Consider the following 19,152-nt stretch of genomic DNA (forward strand, 5'->3'; position numbering starts at 1 on the left):
TTTCGTCCAATAGCAACGAGTCACGATTAAAAATCTTCCCTCTAGCGAGCCGATGTAGAGCATACTCATGTGCATCGGCTACGAGAAAAAGAAGTGCAACTGATTTACCGATAGGTCACCGATTAGAATAGCATGAGATCGTCAACCCGAAATATACATAATCATAGATACTATTCTTGTTTAACGACTGATGTAATATGCGTTATCTTAATCCATCCGTATAACATTATCCACACTATACACCCATCGACTTTCATTTTCACTTCTGATAAACAGAAAATTACCACTCAACCGATCGTTTGCAAACTGGAGAACACATTTGTGGCACATTCCCTAAGGGAATGAGAGTTTGTCAAAACGAGTCGTCAATTATGTTAATGATATTAGAATATTATAATCAGAGGTAGTTATACAACGGTCTCGGTCATAAAAATACACGTTTGGACCTCTCACGGTCGATGTATAATTAATTCAATCATTCGCTGTTTTATCAAGAAACGAACACAAATCTGTCGTCATTTTACAAACATCCAATTTTCCCCCGAGGAATGTAATTAATCAATTAAAATTTAAGTTAAAAAATCCAATTTAAATTAAACTAAGCTAAAAAAGATGCAAAGCGGATTAACGTTCGTTTCACGTGCACCATAGACGCATCTTTCTCTGTCTCTCAAGGAAACAGAATATCGGAGCATCCCATGGCTAGAAGGGGTCGACGATACACGTGGCGCGGCTCGGTATACACCGTAGGCAACTCGCGTCCTTTTTCCCGCAGCGCACGAAAGTTAGAGACAATAGGTACGTGGGCGCAGCATCGCGAACCCTAACCTTAGGTGATCCCATATTCCGTTCTCTGCCTTCTCTCCCGTTGAACGGTCTCCTCTGTCTTTCTTCTCGCCGATTCCTCTCCCCTCTCACTTCTCTTTCTGCAACTCTTGTGTTAGGTCGCCAGCGAGAAGCTATCCTCCTCCTCCTCTCCCCCTCGCCGCCTCATTGCGCCTTACCTCACCTGCACCTTCTCAGGTATTTCTCTTTATCTCCGGAGTAGCGAGAGTGCCGCGCTTACGAAATCCCAGAAGTCTGCGCCCGCCATGCGCGCACGCTGCGCTATGCAGCCGCCTTGTGGCGTGCCACCGATGCAACCACGGAAGGGAGTTATCAGCTTCGAACATCGTATCCCTTGGAAAAGCTTCGTTACATTTCTAAACAACTTCAACACGATCCCCTTCACTTTCCACGAAACGTTAAACCACTTTCCAAGTAGAAGAAGACACTTTCGAAGTCATTTCTGATCACAGCTTCCTCTCAGTTACCTCTCTCTCGATGATGTAGTGGCACTTTGATTGCCGTGGTGTATACCTGTCCCGATAATTGGTGGATTTGAATATTTAAACGGAAGCGAGCTGTTGAACGCTACAAGTAATACGAACATCAAAAATGATTTGAACTGATAGCTGGACCAGTCGGCAGAACGAGTTCTACCTGACTCGAGCCGCAAGTGTCTAGACGTCTCCAGTTCCACCAGTCTAAAGTCCAAGTTGAAATTAACGAAATTCATATTATTTGTTTCTCTTGCTTTTTCGAACCGTAGGCTCGTGTTGCTAGCCTGTAAAAGTCAAAATGATGAAGACGATGGTGTTGTGGGGTTTCGAAAAAATACACAAAAGAGTTAAAGATGTTTCAGTAATAGGATAGCAAAGATTCTCGCTTTTAATCTAGCCAGTCACGACTAGACATTGTTGCAAATACAAAGAGGGTTATCGTGTCAATCGGGGTGCCAGAACTTTAGCCGCGTATTTGTCACGGTGCCGCGTCACGCCAATTTCTCTTCGGTAGTCATGAATTCCTAATGCAGGCTAAATTCAGTCGTGCTGCGGATCGGTTTCTCTTTTCCTCCTTCATTCCCGTTACGTAACTCGGCCTGTTATCCGTTTCTAAAACCGCGTGATACTCCTTATTTAGAATATTTTGTAAGCACGGGTAATTCGATTATCGTTGATCGACCGTAATCTAGCGAAGTATATACAATATAAGGGGTGGCCGGGGCCAACGAATGCGGGCCACGGGAAAGCATTGTTGCGTATTGGATTTCAGGTTGGGAATACTTCGATCGGACATTCCCAGACAATGGATCTAGAACTGAAAGTCTACGCGCGATACAAACGGCCACGGTTTGCGCGCGGAGCTATCATTCGTCTACGTTATTGTTCTTCTAAATTCCATTAGGATTCAGGTTGGTCGGACGCTCCCCAAAATTCGTTTCTCACGAACCCGAGCACGGACTTGGTATCTCGTTGGAAATGCCACGACTAAGCAGCTGGTTAAACTCTTCGTTCGAAGATTCTGCGGGGGTGTCTTGATCGAGACGAATCGATGATCCCCCGACCGATCACCGTTACGTTCCGCAAGATGCAATTGTGCAAAGGTAACGATCGGTTTTCTTTCCGCGTGGAATGCCGCGGAGAAGGTGCATTCTGAGCGCACCCACCGAGAACGCGGCGCGAACCAACGCGTCGCGCGACGCAACAAGGACAATGATACAAGCTACGATATAGAAATCTACCGAGTACACGAATGATTGCACGGATTGGTGGTGAGATTGCCATTGCCCCGCTGTAGAAGAAGGAGCGAGGATGATCGCGATAAAGAAACAATCGAACTGCGTCCCGCCCACGGATCCGCCAACATTCAATTGTGCCTTTTCCCTCTCTTTTCTTAGCTATTCTCTCCTTCTGCTCGGACCAGAGACACGTTGTGGTACTCTTAACGGTACAACCCCCGCAGAGAGTGGCCCGCCGAGTTTATTGTTCCAGACAACTCAAGTGATTTTCGGTTCGATAACAGATAGACCTGCTTTTTCTCATAAGTACATAGTCGAGAATGACAAATTAATGAAATTAAGCATGGAGGAAGAGAAAGAAAGTCAACCAATAAGGGAAAGGTGGAATCGGAGTACGAACAACAAAGGAGAATTCACTGGATTATGGTTCAGATGCAAGCTCAAACTAGATGGATTACCGTGTTACGCAACCTAGGAACCAGACTAGATGATCGAAAGCGATGGAACATTGTCATCGTAGCGTATTCCTTGTTTCGCTTTACCACGGCAATGTAATAACCAGAGATAGTAAAAGTGTGCATCTGATATAATTATATACAGTTTTTCAGACCGCTTAAACAAACAAATTACATCACGACAAAAGTTTCAACCCTTCTATAGGATGCACTTATTTTACTCTTCAATTCAATAGTCACTATACACCCTATTAGATAATTGGATTAGACCCTACTCAGATGTCCAAGCTTTGTAATCTGTAAATTAAGTTTACCTCTCATGAACTATTAACAAATGGAAAAGTTTCCCGAGACATTTCGCCTCCCTTACCAATTCGGTATAAAGAGAAAGTTTTTTATGATTTAAACTATCTCGCTCTGTATAAACACGCTTTCCAACGACCTTGTACCCGGGAAACAAGGGGACGACAGGTGTCGCAACACCCTCTTGCTTCTCCATTTGAACACGTCTATCAGTGACCTAACGAAGAACGTCGATAGTTAAACGAAGGGGAATGTTCTTCATCGGCCTTCTAGTTGTTCTTCATCATTATCATCATCCTCTTCGTTCTCGTCCTCTCACCCCGACGGCTCTTCCGCCGCGATGAGACTTTCGAAATCGACTAGTCGCGTTCGATTCGTGCCACTCGCTTGCTGCTCACGGAGCATCGGCGTTTTCCGCGACGTGCAAAGGTCACCGCAACAGGCCGCGGCACAGCTACACTCTCGGGAAAGAAGACGCGAGTCACCGGCGCGTACTCTTACGAGGGGAGGTCAGGTAAGGTAACTGGTAACCCGGGTCTTCCCTCTTGCCTCTCACCTTCGCGTTTTATGTTGCAAACTAGTACTCGTCTTTAGTAATACTTGTTGGTACCGAGCGTACAAGCTTCTAGAAATCGTGCAGATACTCAAGGAGTAACGTCTGATCATTTGAATCCGGTTAATTTTCCTTCTAATCAGACTTTCATCTGTCGTAAAACATTCCTGAATGTTTGAATATGATATTCAGCAGCCAATTTATACTCCAAAAGTAAGATTCAACAAGGGAGAAAAAAGACCAAAGAATACGTTAATTCGATAAGAAGGTGAGAAAAAACTTGCTGGACGACTTGGTTATTTGCACGTTTTAAAATGAATGCTTCCTTTGCACCGTTTAAGTTTATCGTTATCGTTTATCATTTCTTCCAACATCTATGTCGTTTATCCTAACTTGTTAAAGTAAAGATATTTATTCACAAGTTTCTTCTAACTTCAAAGTGATATTCGGAAGACTGCTTCACCCTCGACGGATAGTCACACGTTGTCTATCGAAGCAACGATGAAGTAGTGAAAGAGGGAGGATAAAAAACAAAGAAGAAACGGCGCTATATCGCGATGCAATCATCGCTCGTTCAAACGACGATGAATCTGCATTATTCAAAGGCACAGTGAACAGAATATGCTGTGGCAACGAATCTCTTATACGTAGCATAGAGTCGGCATCGTCATCCTCGTCCTAAACTACATTCTAACCATTTTGCAACCCCCCGCTGACCGGACGCTTTTTTCAATACCGATTACTATACCGATCGTACACGTTCGTGAGTATAAACAACAGCTAGGATAGGCTTTGATGTGTACGAACGCGTGGGAACGCCTTTCAGATACGTTGGAGGTTTTTCTTTTCGTTTCTTCCCACGATTCAACAATAATGAATTTTTTACCCGTCGATAATGTATCAAAAACATTTCGACAAAAAAAAAAAAAAGAGTACTTCACGGTGAATCTGATTCTACTTGCTGTACAACGCTTTTGAAAACACAGATCAATTGTATACAGAGGAAAGAAAAGGGATTAAATAAGAACACAACTAGATAACACGCTTTCGAGTATCGTGCCGATTTCTACGGAAATTTACGCGCAACAGCCGTATACCATGTAAAATATGAAACTCGCGTATCGTGTAGGATTGGTGATACCGGTGCAACAACTTTCTAGAGTATAGCGGAGCCAAAAAAGAACAACCGATACCAATGACGGTGGGTGCACACTCCGACTACCTGCTGACTAGTGGAAACGATTTCTTTGAGAATATCTGAAGTTACGCAATCGCCATACGATTGTGCATATTCAGCGTTTACAATACGGGACGGTCAGAATCGATTTCATAGAGAATTACTCGGGGGCCACAAGCTACGAGCCAACCGGGCATACCTATCTGTCCGCGACCCGTAAGGATTCGATTTGCGTGACGCAATGCCCGCGGCAGAATCTCCTCGCGCGGATTTTTCAACCGACCTCACCGAGCACGATACACCCGCTTGCTTTCACGCGCGATCGAAGCCACTCGTTTCGAGATCACCCTTTCCCCTAGCTAACATGACTTTATTGCTCTAAGATCTTGTATTAGTTACATAATTCAACCTGCATTTAAAAAATCAGTAGATGGTCCAGTCCTTTACTGAAGATACTACTAAAGAAATTAATTTATTAGAAAAAAATGAGGAAATAAAAATATTATTACTTAAAGAATAAATAAATCTTGTAGGGAAGAATGAACCTGAAAGGAGCAAAATGGTTAATGAAAATCATTGAATGGCAGAGGCAAGCAACATTTTACACATCGGACGTTGTATCAGAACATAGTTGATCACATCTGTGATTATTATTTTATACAACAGAATAATTCATCCCAGGTGTTTTAATTCTAAATGAACACTGGTTGATCAGAACGTATATATGTATATTAAGCTAAAACCCGTGACGCGGTCCGTGGATCTTCTCTCCTGTAAAAAGTGCTTCTTCTAGAAAATGCCAGTTTCCTCGCACACAGCAGCCAGTTATTGATTAATCGAGTTGTTGACTCCATGCTTACAACGAGCTTCATCGAATGAGTCTTCCGATTGAATAGAACGCGTAGGTAGACCGAGGTATATACTTAGGGAAAGGACACAGGTGCCTCCTTTGAAGCACTTCCTCCTTTATATAATACGATTACGAGGTAAAACTAAGTTTAAAGTACTGTCGATGTTCGTGTCTTCACGTTGTGTGAGCATCGCTGCTACCCGTTTAGTTCTCCAAGAAAGACACGAATTGAGTGAGTTTGTACAGCTGATCCTCGGTCAGACACACCTCATGGGCGAGGTTACTCTCTTCTTTCTGGATCTTGCAAGGCTGCACCATCGTCCCATCTACGACCCAACCTCTTTCGATGGCAACCCGACGCGCTTCCTCCAACGTTAAGCCCGTCATTGATGCGAACACGGTTAAACCCAATGACGAATAAGCCCTGGATATTAAGATAATTGCTCTTTCTCGAACATTATCTGAAAAACCAATCTAGAATTGATATCTCGATTCAAGCGTCGAGACATTTTTTTCTGTAAGATTTGATATATAAAGATTCTTTGAAAAAATTAAATAAAAACTAGAAAAAATTTTCTTTGAGAAAATAATCATTTTCAAATAGATACATAGAGAAAAAAGCTTCAATTGATTGGAATTGATTGGAATGGTTATTTGGTTATTTTTTCTCGTTTATTCTACGACATATACCTTTTAAAGCAGCCATAATGTCAGAAACATCCTCACTCCACTCTGCATTAAGGGCCACGTGTACTGCAGGCCAATCTCTCTGCCACATACGTTGTCCTACCACCCATATCTGGCCAAGTTCTCTGTTTCCGCTTTTCAAGTCCGCTGGTATCCGCTTCCATAAGTATTTGGCGTTGCATCTGCGACGGTGATTTTTCGATCAAATAAAGACGGATCGAAATCTCACTCGTGCAGGTCTTATAAGGAACGAATTTGTGTCGTTGAAGTATTGTTAATAGTAAAAAACCGAATAAGAAGGGAAGTGTTTGTTACAAACTCTAAAGAAATACGACGATATTCCTCTAAAGGATAAATTTTATGAACCATTGAAACATAAAAACATTATACTCTAAAGAATTATTTATTACAAAAAATAAGTTCATTCATAAAATTATGTATACGGTTAACAAACAACATACACATAATAAAATGGGATAAATATTGTGTCATAAATTAGTAAACTACAATAATAGATATGTAATTATTTTTCCATGATTTTTTACGCATGATAAAAGAATACGTCATGCGATCAACAAACTCATAATTCATAAAACCTATTATTCATTCACACGAGATGTTTTCTAATAAAATATAAACGCAATATATAAAGAAAATGGAACATAATTGTAGGTTAAGTAATGTGTTCAACAAACCAAAATTAACAATATATATAAACGTATGTCATTAATCATATATCTATAAGAAAATGCAAATATATATACCTATACACAAATAAATAAGTAACAAATTTTTATTTTAATTATCGTTCAAGGAAATCATATATTTAAAAAAAAGTTTGTATTTCGCAAGCATGAACACGAATTTGCAGATGGCGTCAGCACGATATATACAAACAATAATTTTATTAGCAAACGTATAAGTACATGTTGTAAATTTGGATCATGAGATGTATGATATTCTTAGATAAAATAAATTATCTTATTTTTGAGCGATATTTAAAAAATAAAGAAAGTAAAGTAACAAAAGTCATGTCGTACTCACAGATCATTTTGATAAAGATATACGGCTAATAATTGAGCATAAGTTTGTGGTGATGCAACTCCACCAGGCGCCTGCGAAAATGATATGCAATAAGTAAGTATATAAAGAATTTACTGATGTTTCTGAAGAACGGAGCAGTAGTCGGCATAACCTATGTTTGAACACTGCTCAAGAAATATATTTACCTCCAACTCAGCTTTCTCTAATTCTTGGAGAAATTTATCTACTTCACTTAGCACCATGGTGAAATTTCGTTATTTCCACAGAGAAAAAAACGATACTGAAACAATTGTGTTAAAAGTACGCGGCAACATTGAAATAATCAACGTCAAACAAGAAATCTAAACATCCGAAGATTAAATACAGGTTATATTGGTAATTCCTGTATTACTTCAATATAGATGGCAGTACTCGACAAGCCAACTTTTCAAATTATATTACGTAACTTCTAATTTAAAATTAATTTCTATTTAAACCCAACTACATTTTTTATATCATCAATTTAGATAATTCAATTTATATAGATCATTTTAATTTTAGAATTATGTAATGAAGTTTAAAGCTATAAAACGTATTTAAATAGTATGTATAACGAACTAGTTCCGAATTTTGTCTAAAAACTACCAATAGAACTTATCCTTAAAAATTCTCGAATAACTGCATTGTTTTGAAATAAAAATATCGATATAAAACGTCATCATAAAAGTAAATCATGTCTTTCATTAGTAATTACGATTATATGTTACAATATTGTTTGCATGGCACTTGTACAAAATTCAAATAATATTATCTGTTGCTGCAAGCACAGAAAGCATTTAATGAAATGAATTTTTAAATTTTACTTAAATTCATATTTAATTCAAACTACTTTAGAAGTACATTATTGAGTTTTATTACAAAACTACGAACTACTCGGAATCTGTTTCGCTCCGTATCGATGTGAATAGGTATTTTATGGTACTTATGTAGCTGTATCTTATGGTCCGTTACGGGTATAATATTTCTATAGTCACGACTGTCATTGTGCTCGTGTTAGTGGCTGTATACTGAATACAGCCAAATGACTATTGCATAAAATGTTATAAATACCAAACATAATAATTTGTTATTACTGATGCTGCAGTTTTTGTATTTTAGTACGACCGGCGAAGTGACATAAGCCTAATATGGCTACTGTTAAAGTAACCGAACAGAAAGTTATTCTGTGCGGGGAATACGGTGTTGGAAAGACTTCTATATTTAGACGTTTTGCGAACAATACTTTTGTAACGAGCAGCGATCGCAAGTCTACATTGGGTCTCGATAATATCGATAAAGAATATGTTGTTGAAGACAGACGAATACGAGTAACATGTTTATATATATATATATGTATATGTTTATCTATATATACTTTGAACAATTTCACTTTTCCCCATATATATATTTTTATAAATATATCATATACGTACCTAGAAAATTTATTCTACATATATGATATACTGCTATTCACATTTATATTATACATTTAATTCTATTTTATATTCTAGTTGCAATTATGGGATACAGGTGGAATGGAAAGAGTTGCATCAGTAACATCAAGCTATTATAAATTTGCAGAAGCTGCTATACTAGTTTTTGCATTAGATAATTCAACGTCTTTCCATCTTTTATCTCAACATTTGCTTGATATTGTCACATATGCTGAAAATGCAAAAATATTTCTGTGTGGGAATAAAAGTGATTTGGAAAGCACAGCTCCACAAGTTACAGATGCAGAAATGGAACAATTTTGGTGAGTTTAATGACAACCTAAGTATTATGCAATGTACATATATGTGCATATTTGAAAAAAACAATGTATTATTTGTTACAGTGAACAATGTCACAATTTAATTTCTGGCATATATAAGACATCATGTAAGACTGGAGAAGGCATACATGAAATGTTTGAAGATATAGCACAGCATCTAGTGGAAGCTAACAGATCACGCATGGAACTGCATGAAATGGACAAAGACAGATTTAAAATTTCGTATATTGATGAAGCTGCTGATCCATCATGTTTGTGCTAAATAATAAATATTAGCAAGTGTATGATCCTGAAGCAACATTTTTTATAACTAGGATAACTCAGTACATGGTAATAAAGTGTGAAGAGTAAAATTACTTTTTTATATCAAATAATGGTAATGCCAAGCTTTTCTATAAGAGAAAGCACCCTAAAATAAAAAATGGGAGGAGTAAGGGAAGTATTAGAAGAATTTATATACAATCGAAGTTAAATTTTAAAGAAGTCATGAAAGCAAAGAATTTTAAATAAACATTTATTAGATATTAAAAGATATTTTACTTAATTAGACTTAATCTATGTATATGACTCACAGTCAACATTGTACATTAAATCCACATAGTTGAAGCTGTGTAACAAAGCATCACTAATGCTGAGTCCATTTAATAGTTTTCAAATCAATTCCTTCTTCGACCATCTCCCATAATGGGCTACAAAATAAGCAATTTAAATATGTATTATTAAGTATATATAACAACCAATATTTAAAGCCATATGTTCTTAATTATGAGAAACGTCCAGTAATAAATTTGTTCCCTCCGTTCTATTATGGCATCGCGCTTTTCGTATTTACCGCCAAAGTTATATCAATAAGGTAATTCATCCATGCTTTTATATTAAATAAATATATTATAATTAAATAAGATGTACCTCATTTCTCGAAGTCTTCTAACGTGTCGAATCGTATTTTCTGCAGTAAAATCGATTTCTTCGATAGTTGTAAAGCGACCAATACCGAATCTATATAGATAAATAAATATTAGGATAATTATGGTATTACGATATCATAAACATGTTAATTTACCTGATACTAGAATGTGCTAGATCTTCTGATGTTCCAATTGCTCTTAAAACATAACTAGGTTCCAAACTTGCACTAGTGCAAGCAGAACCACTGCTCAAAGCAACATTTTTTAGAGCCATTAATAGAGATTCTCCTTCTACATATGCAAAAGACAAATTTACACATCCAGGATACCAAGCTACTGGATCTCCATTATGTATAACATGTGGTAAATTTGACATTATTTTATCAATCAACCGGTTTGAAAGTATTGTGATATATTTGTGATCATACTAGTAAAAAAGAATAAATTTAGTTAAATATTAGTATATATATACATGTATACAGGTATATAGTTTATAATTAAAATTACCTCCATTTCTGTTTGTGCCAAATCACAAGCTGCCCCTAGGCCTACTGCTAAAGGTGCTGGAACAGTACCACTTCTCATACCTCTTTCTTGTCCACCACCACTTTGGATTGCTTCTACACGTACCCTTGGTCTCCTCCTCACATATAATGCTCCAACTCCTTAAAATTTCATTCATAATAATTATATTCAATATAAGATATATAAAAATTTATCTTGATGTACCTTTTGGACCATATATTTTGTGACCACTAATAGACATTAAATCAATATTCATAGCATTAACATCAATTGGAATTTTGCCAATTGCTTGGGCTGCATCTGTGTGAAAGAACACTTTCTTTTTTCTGTAAAATTGATAGCATCATTGAATTCAAAATTTTTTTTGGTATTAGTTAATAATATCTTTCCTTACCTACAAATAGCACCAATTTCTTCGATTGGTTGTCGCACACCAATCTCATTATTCACCATCATAATAGAAACTAAAGAAGTAGTTGGCCTTATTGCATCTTCTAATTGATTAAGATCAATAAGACCATTTGCATTTACTGGAATATAAGTTACTTCAAATCCCTCTGCTTGCAAAGCTCTACAAGAATCTAATACACATTTGTGTTCCTACATTGATAAAGTTATATATAAAGATAAATGCACAATAAGTTAATGCACAATAATTAATAGTTCAATATAATTAACATACTATCTGAGTTGTCACAATATGATTCTTTCTTTCTTTGTAGAACCTTGCAACGCCTTTAACAGCTATATTATTACATTCTGTGGCTCCAGATGTAAATATAATTTCTTTGCTATCTGCATTTATTAAGTTTGCTATTTGCTATTTGGAATGAAATATTTGATTAGTATTTTGTCAGATTATAGCTCTTTAAAAAAAAACCATTGTGTTATATATGATACTAACTTTACGAGCAAGTTCAACAGCAGCTTCTGTTTCCCATCCATACATGTGAGTTCTGGAATGTGGATTTCCATAATATGCCGTAAGAAAAGGCATCATCTTATCCAGTACTCGTGGATCCTATTTAATAATTGATTCAAATATCAAGAATTATATTGTAATTCATCACATCATATTTACCAGTGGTGTAGTTGCTTGAGCATCTAGATAAAGTGCCCTGCCTTCTGAAGGTCCTCTTTTGTACTCATCTGAGATAACAGCTACAATTCAATCATAATATTCACATACAAGAATTAACGAAATATTAAAATAACACAAAATTCAATAATTCTTACATTCATATTCTGTAATTTCTGATAAATTTTGACTATTAACATGCACTGTACGGCATTCTTTGATACGATTTAAAGAGCGTAACAAGCTCCTTGCCGGCCGGAACATATTAATTCTTATAAAAACACAAGTTTATGTCAACTATGTTCTATTTTCATAACACATGTTCTAATCACAGATAACCTAACTATATTACTGAATAGTTTTGTTTTCAAATTACATCTAATCGATTTAGCTACATTTAGAGTACTTCTGTAAATGTACATACATATGTAAAGTGTAACAATCAATTGCAAATGCAATGTACTTAATAACTTTTTCTGACAAGTCTATAATTTATTAGTTACTGATTTATGTGTACGTACAACTACGCTATGCAATTAATATATAAAATGGTGCAACACTGTTCTCAGTATGTATACATATACTAGAGAGGTTTCCTCTCTGCATATTTAGAGATGGTGTGAACCGCTACTTATAAATCACAAGTGAATCGATTATGTTCATTCTCAATCAGAATGATTTTTCACAGTGATTTGTAATTTTTTTGGTCGTTTCTGATTGGTGGAGAGCATAACTATTTTTTGCACGTATCACATAATTTGTATATTAATATCTTTTATATTATTTTTTATATTAACAATATCAAATTAATATTACGATTTTACAATCGAAAGGAAGAATTAATATTTTACTCTTTAGGATACTGATGTATCTGTAAAGAAAAGAAGATTGAATTATTCTTCATTTTTAATATTAAAGTAAATTTACGATATATGTATGAAGAAAACGTAACGTGACGTAACATTTAAATATAACGTTTAAATTAACATTACATACAGATATTTTTGTGTAAGCTACATTGAAGTATTTTATAAGAAATAATTCAATCAAGATCAAGGATTACGATCACAATGAACAAATTCATTCAAAATAAGGTCACGATCACAGTCGTGAATGAAGTTACATCACGACCATGATCGTGATTCCGCAATCACTATTAGTGATTTTGCATAAACATTTCCATTTGCATATACACTGCATATACATATAATGATTTGGAAATATATTAACATTTTATGTGTAAAATTCCACTTTCCTTACGAAAGTGGAGTTAGATATAAGTATCTAAATGAATTAAAAAAATGATAAAAAACGGTTTATTAAATACAATAAATATACAAATTAATCGTATTGATTTGAGTATTTCTAGAATTACAAAATATAATTTAATTTGTATGTAAAAATGTCTGACAAGTAAATGTAAGAGTACAAAATACAGGCAGCGATGTAATATAAATGTATTGAAATAATCATAATCGTAAAATACTGATTAATCGGCATTCATGTAGGAAAATTACTGACGATCTTTCGATAAATTTAATGAATCACCAATGTCACTACCCTGTGGTTGTTGTTGCTTTTTATGTATCGTGGTCATATCCAACATCCCACCAAATTCAGATTTAGAAATTGATAGATCTTCAGTTCCTTGATATTCATTTGATCGATTGAGTTTTGCGTTATCGTTTTGTATTTCCATCTTTTTCCTATCAGTTGTGTAGTCCTCCGGAGTTGCAGAAAAATTTCTACAAGATTCTGAAGATCCAATAGTTGCTTTGAATGGTGACTGGATAGGATCAACCATAGCAAAATCATTTGATTTTCGTTCGTTCGATTCAATATCTCTCGCAGGAGAGATTTTACCAATTGGGCCAAACAAATTTGCAATATTACGCATATATGCAGATGGTGATGGCGATGACGTTCTCGCAAAATCTGGTATAGGAAAACCAGAAAGCTTTGCCAAATCCGCTGTGGAAAAATTAGCTAATTTTGATAGGTCTGAAAATTTAGAAATTTGCTGTGTTATATCGGCTAAAGGAAAATCGGGTGTTGTGGATGACCGCGTTTTATTGATACTAATATCTGTTCCGAGAGGATTAGATACTTTCGAAAAATCAGTTGGCGCAAAATCGTAATCGCATTTAGTATTTTTTACAGAAACTGTAAGTTCCCCGGATTGAAAGCTGGGCATCACTTCTGATGGTGATATATGTTGCTTAGATGTAGAGTTTCCATCCTTTATTTGCGTGATGGATGTGGTGTCCGTAGTTATAATATCCTTTTTAATATTATCTCTAGAAGTAGATGGTTGCATTACAAAAGGTTTTGATGTAGGTGTAATTATTGAACCATCAGGCTTGAAGTTCACAGGTGTAAGGAAGACAGCTGCATTATTAGGTGCAAGACCAACCCCTGGTGGGACTGAGGGAACAAGTGATTCTGATACTGGTACCAGAGGGAATTTCATAGCCAGAAATTCCGGTGATGTCCCATCTTCAGAACCAGGACAAATCATTTCTCTAATTACATCCCAATATGAACCGTTCGATCTACTACGGCCGGGTAACTTGGACGCTAAAGAACACTTCAGATATCGATGTATTTTATTATTGTACTCATATTTGAATCTTATTTTTATATACTTACTCTTAAACGTTCAAGATAAGTCGTATTATTGTTAAAGTTGGTAGTAAAATCAATACCTCCTTCACTTCTATAATATTCTATGCATCTTCTCTGAAATAATAGACATAAAGATGTATTGATTGCCTTGGCTGAATTATTAATTGAATAGAACTATGTAAATTCTTACAATTTCTTCTAATGTATCTTGAGAAAGAAAGTGTTCTTGAGATAATGTATAGCTCAAAAGCATTGGTCTTGGATATTCATGAGGCCGATTTTCTGGAGGTGGTAAAGACCAGAAAACATTAAAATTTGACTCATAGCAACTGCCATCTGTATTATAAGGAGCTGAAATCCATCATTTTGAATTCATTGGACTTAATCACAAGATTTTAAGCAATAAATAATATTTTGTCAAAGAAAACATACAGCATATTAAACCTACGCATGGTGTGTAACCATTATCACTAGGTCCTTTCATTTTTATTTGATAATCTAATTGAGAATCAACATCCCTCAGGGAAGGGGATGCATGAGATCTAGGATGAGAATGATACCATCCAACTAAAGTCACACGTTTCCATTCCATTGCCCTTGCAATTTCAGCTTCAACAGCAGCTGCAGCTGATTTGTCTTTACCAGAATACCGGCATGGAAAGGCAGTTGTTATAGATAGATCTATTATATTAGAAAAAGTAAGTTTTAGTAACAAAATGTGTATTTAAATTACATTAAACATTACAGAAATATTTACTGTGTGAATTAATATCCCAATGGCCACCTAAGTAGCCACAAACTTCTTTATCTGTTAAATGACAATGCAAATCTACTAACAAAGCTGCAGTAGTTGTTATAGTAACTAAGAAAGGTTGTATTTTGCCAAGTGTGCTAAAAGATGTAAGCTCTACCATTGTACTCATATCCCTGAAACATAAGTAATTATTAGTAATGTAAGAAATTTTCTTGTCTTGTATTATTCTCTTACATGGCATGGCTTCTTATCCCAAGGTTAGTATGTTTTACTGGTACTCTTACTACTTGTATTAGAGGACTTGTTTGAACCTTTTCAGGACTTTCCTCCATAGGTTCTGTAATTGTTGTTGTTTCCATTTCTTCCTCTTGATTTCTTAGAAAGTAAATTGTAATGACTTCAGGCCATGATTATTGACTATAAACTGCACTACATTGTAAGTTTATAGTAGATAAAAATTAATCAAATAATAAAAAAATCCTTTAAACAGTGCATTATTGTAATCATATTATAGTTAAAAACCTAACCAATCGAAGCATTTATTGTTATTATTGAATATTGATAAAAGAATAACACTAGTTACTCTTTGCTAGTTATAAAAAACACCCTAAGCAATTAATGGAGATATATGTGTGTCAAGGTTGGTATTAAAACGAATTTCAAGATTTGGAAACTCTGCAGTTTACTATAATTTATATATGGATACTACAATTAAATGTTGAATAAATTATGTATTAAGTATTTTCGTATTAAGTTTAATAAAATGATTTATTTACAATATATACTTACGTAATTTTTGCACGTAACATGCAATAGGTTTATGGAGGGTAGAAAACGTATTACAAAAGATAAAAAATTACATAATTTCATAGTAATAAATAAGTGAACAATAATAAGGCACCTCTTAGTTCTTAATGAGTATTTTACCTACAATTTGAAGTTATTACAAGTTTATGCCATCGCATTTGTATAAATGTAGTTAAAAATAGAGTCGTTCGTTGTATTACAAAATGAAGTTATAAATATTAAGTAAAAAAATACTAATACTGTATGTAAAAATTATGATTAGTTTACATTGTTTGATTTTTTGGCACTACAGTACTAACAGTATACTACTCTAAAAATATTACTTTTGTGCATACTATAAAAATTTTTAAATTGACACAAAGTTGTATCCATTCGCATGTGGGGTCTACATTCTCTGGTCTGGTTCTTGACAATAATCATAAATAGGTATCTCTGGTGGTTCTTCTATCATAAGTTTGGGAGCACAACTTCTTGTTGCTGCTACTACACATAATGTCACAGCTGAAGCAGCAGCTACATGCCAAGAAAATACCAGAGCAATACCTTCTGGTAACATTGGCACTGTATGATACACACGAACTACATGTGCTATCCAACCACCATGGAGTAATGTTGTACAACCTCTTAGAAGTTTTAATTCGGGCCATACAAGTTCTAAAGAAATAGACAAAGATGTTGTCCATACTATTAGTGCTAAAATTTTATCAACTAATGCATTGCTTCCAACACTCCCCCATAAGAAAAGAAATCCTTCTATGAAGAAACTTTGAGCAAGGGCCAATTTAACTAATCCTTCGCTCACATTATGAGGAAAATAAAAATTTAAAACATCAACCAGGCCAGAGAATGCAAAAAATAAATAGATTGTAGCAAGTACAACTTTTGGTGAAACAGTTCCAACTTGTTGCAGACCACCAGTTATCGTACCAGCTAATCCTACAGCAGTCGCTATTAGTTTTAAACTTCCTTCTATAGGATGTCTATGTATAAGTCTTTCACATTTTTCTATAAGTCTTAGTCCCTTTGTCGTATGTGGATCATCTCTAGGTCTTAGAGATACCCAATACTTAGCATATTCGTAACACCACTTTAGGCCAAAGGTATAAAATATAAAGCCGGTGAGAATACAAGGTAAATAGCTATCCATGGAGTATACGTAAAATCGACTTCCTGTTTCTTGATAGTAATCTGCAAAATATATGAAATCTGTAGAAGTGTTGAAAAAGTAAATTGTTCATAAAAAATATGTTTCTTGATCTAAGTAAAGAACCTGAGAAAGAAGACAATAAAAATATATTTAAAATAGACACTTATTGCTAATTACTCACTGTATATAATATCCCTATGCAATCACATATAAAATTTATACCCTGGATGTTTTTCAGAATGAATGCAATTTTCGAACGTAGTTCGTGAAAAATTATATTATTCGAACGACGCCTCGATCTATTGAGTTGAATTTACAAATCTGTATACATGCATTTCATAGGTTGAAAGCAACGTCAAAAGAAAGCTGAGGCTAATTTCTGAATGTACAACATAAAAATTCACACATTAATGCTCCTAATTAGTTTTTTTTTCAAATAAAAAGTTTAAGTAAAAAATTGAGACATGGACTGTGGAACTATGACCACCTAGCGATGAATCGATGGAACTACTCTTTTTGGGACGAAATGGAAAAATCAAATTTCTTGGTATATAATGAGAATTGTTGAATTATCCAGGAATTGCATTAAAGCTTTAACTCCCAGAAATCTTCTTAGTATAGCATTTAGTCCGATTTCCTACGTAAGTATATAGTTAATTAATTATATGTAATTAGAGTAAACCACGGCGCAAATGGCTTTGTTGGACATAGTTGTGCCATCTAACGGTACTAATTACTGTCCTTGGGTCAATGCCAACTAATAGTACATTACTGGTAGATGGCACCACCATGTTTAAAAAGTTCATTTCGCACTATTTTACTAATCACTTATGTTTTCGAAATAAGAAATATTTTCATAAATAAAATAGATTATGCATATGGATTTTGACATATTATATATCATTACAACATTCAATTCTGTGTCATCTCACATTGTATAACGATAGCGCAGATGTAATTATTACTGTTTCTCCAAGAATATTATTTTATATCAAGTTAAAAGATTTTATTATTATCTTCCTTTTTCATCAATCAATTTTATTTATTAAACTATGAGGTGCATGTTTATTTTTTAAACACAGACATCCGCATTTTGAAGCCATTAATTCTATCTGTTTTGTTCTATTTGTTCTTTTTAACATTTATATTAAAGTTCCTGTTCTTAGACTTATTACAGTTTATTAGAATTTCAATCTTTATCATTACTAAAGCTCCAAACTTGATAAAGTTTCATCCTTTACCATTTGAATCTTCTGAAATGATCAACTATATGATTGACAACAATTATAATATTTCATGTCTTGTTACAGATTTCTTACAGCCTGCATTTTTTCTTATTCTCTATGAAGAACCTAATAGTAGTTCAAAATCCACTAGAATGTAAGTATCTCTGCAATTGTATTCTCCATAGTTTGCCTTGACAATTATCAATTAACAAGAAAAATTTGATTAGAAGTAGGAAGTTTGAAAACTGTATTCTTATGTTAAAGTAAAATCTAGAAGATATAAAATATAAAAATATATAATTATAAAATAAAAATTATTGATATACTTAAAAAATTAATAAAGCAGGGTCCCATATAGAATTGTAATTAGATTAAAATCTTATTTCATTTTTAAGTTTTAGATTTTCAGGATTTCTGATCAAGATTTTCAGTTTCTCGCGTCAATTTTTTTCAAAGCTCTTTTGTTGATCTTACGCAGCAATTAAAAGGAAAAGTAGTCTGAAGATGAATTAATTTTAGACTTTTTTGCATAAAAGGTGGGTGAGCAGGTCGTGCATACGGTGAGCCTCCATTCATAGCACCCCCTACCGGTGGGACTCGGGCAATCAGTATTATTTGATATATAAATACTAATTCTATCACTATGCAGATTAGCAATTAA

The 19,152-nt window shown here is 34.8% G+C and overlaps 5 protein-coding genes across 9 annotated transcripts; 1 reads left to right on the forward strand and 4 right to left on the reverse strand.

Moving 5' to 3' along the window:
• Positions 1 to 5,663: 5,663 nt before the first annotated feature.
• Positions 5,664 to 7,956, reverse strand: CSN8 (COP9 signalosome subunit 8). Its single transcript, XM_033326921.2, has 4 exons — positions 7,815 to 7,956; positions 7,630 to 7,700; positions 6,589 to 6,767; positions 5,664 to 6,359 (listed from the first exon to the last, which is right to left on the reverse strand). The coding sequence occupies exons 1-4, from the start codon at positions 7,869 to 7,871 to the stop codon at positions 6,103 to 6,105; spliced, it is 564 nt and encodes a 187-aa protein (XP_033182812.1). The 5' UTR covers positions 7,872 to 7,956; the 3' UTR covers positions 5,664 to 6,102.
• On the forward strand, positions 7,586 to 9,774 carry RabX6 (RAS oncogene family member RabX6). 3 transcript variants are annotated; one of them, XM_033326919.2, is made up of 4 exons: positions 7,586 to 7,722; positions 8,767 to 8,975; positions 9,159 to 9,403; positions 9,485 to 9,774. In XM_033326919.2, exons 2-4 carry the CDS (start codon positions 8,796 to 8,798, stop codon positions 9,681 to 9,683), a joined length of 624 nt encoding a protein of 207 aa, XP_033182810.1. In that variant the 5' UTR covers positions 7,586 to 7,722; positions 8,767 to 8,795; the 3' UTR covers positions 9,684 to 9,774. The 3 variants fall into 3 exon arrangements, with proteins under 3 accessions (XP_033182810.1, XP_033182811.1, XP_033182809.1); XM_033326920.2 differs by lacking the exon at positions 7,586 to 7,722 and adding an exon at positions 7,857 to 7,995; XM_033326918.2 differs by lacking the exon at positions 7,586 to 7,722 and having other exon boundaries at positions 8,591 to 8,975.
• Positions 9,775 to 9,918: 144 nt separating this feature from the next.
• Nfs1 (Nfs1 cysteine desulfurase) lies at positions 9,919 to 12,582 on the reverse strand. 3 transcript variants are annotated; one of them, XM_076622566.1, is made up of 11 exons: positions 12,357 to 12,580; positions 12,091 to 12,203; positions 11,936 to 12,015; positions 11,759 to 11,875; positions 11,537 to 11,674; positions 11,249 to 11,454; positions 11,059 to 11,180; positions 10,837 to 10,994; positions 10,485 to 10,756; positions 10,331 to 10,420; positions 9,919 to 10,110 (listed from the first exon to the last, which is right to left on the reverse strand). In XM_076622566.1, exons 2-11 carry the CDS (start codon positions 12,194 to 12,196, stop codon positions 10,047 to 10,049), a joined length of 1,353 nt encoding a protein of 450 aa, XP_076478681.1. In that variant the 5' UTR covers positions 12,197 to 12,203; positions 12,357 to 12,580; the 3' UTR covers positions 9,919 to 10,046. The 3 variants fall into 3 exon arrangements, with proteins under 3 accessions (XP_076478681.1, XP_033182807.1, XP_033182805.1); XM_033326916.2 differs by having other exon boundaries at positions 11,936 to 12,003; positions 12,091 to 12,582; XM_033326914.2 differs by having other exon boundaries at positions 12,091 to 12,580.
• Positions 12,583 to 13,234: 652 nt separating this feature from the next.
• LOC117153162 (uncharacterized) lies at positions 13,235 to 15,868 on the reverse strand. The gene is made up of 6 exons (XM_033326913.2): positions 15,546 to 15,868; positions 15,315 to 15,484; positions 14,990 to 15,238; positions 14,748 to 14,908; positions 14,582 to 14,671; positions 13,235 to 14,519 (listed from the first exon to the last, which is right to left on the reverse strand). Exons 1-6 carry the CDS (start codon positions 15,668 to 15,670, stop codon positions 13,446 to 13,448), a joined length of 1,869 nt encoding a protein of 622 aa, XP_033182804.1. The 5' UTR covers positions 15,671 to 15,868; the 3' UTR covers positions 13,235 to 13,445.
• Positions 15,869 to 16,160: 292 nt separating this feature from the next.
• On the reverse strand, positions 16,161 to 17,963 carry LOC117153164 (transmembrane protein 45B). Its single transcript, XM_033326917.2, has 2 exons — positions 17,447 to 17,963; positions 16,161 to 17,306 (listed from the first exon to the last, which is right to left on the reverse strand). The coding sequence occupies exon 2, from the start codon at positions 17,263 to 17,265 to the stop codon at positions 16,504 to 16,506; it is 762 nt and encodes a 253-aa protein (XP_033182808.1). The 5' UTR covers positions 17,266 to 17,306; positions 17,447 to 17,963; the 3' UTR covers positions 16,161 to 16,503.
• Between the last annotated feature and the right edge of the window lie 1,189 nt (positions 17,964 to 19,152).

Source organism: Bombus vancouverensis, chromosome 11 (genome assembly GCF_051014615.1).
Source record: "Bombus vancouverensis nearcticus chromosome 11, iyBomVanc1_principal, whole genome shotgun sequence".
Classification (NCBI taxonomy): domain Eukaryota; kingdom Metazoa; phylum Arthropoda; class Insecta; order Hymenoptera; family Apidae; genus Bombus; species Bombus vancouverensis.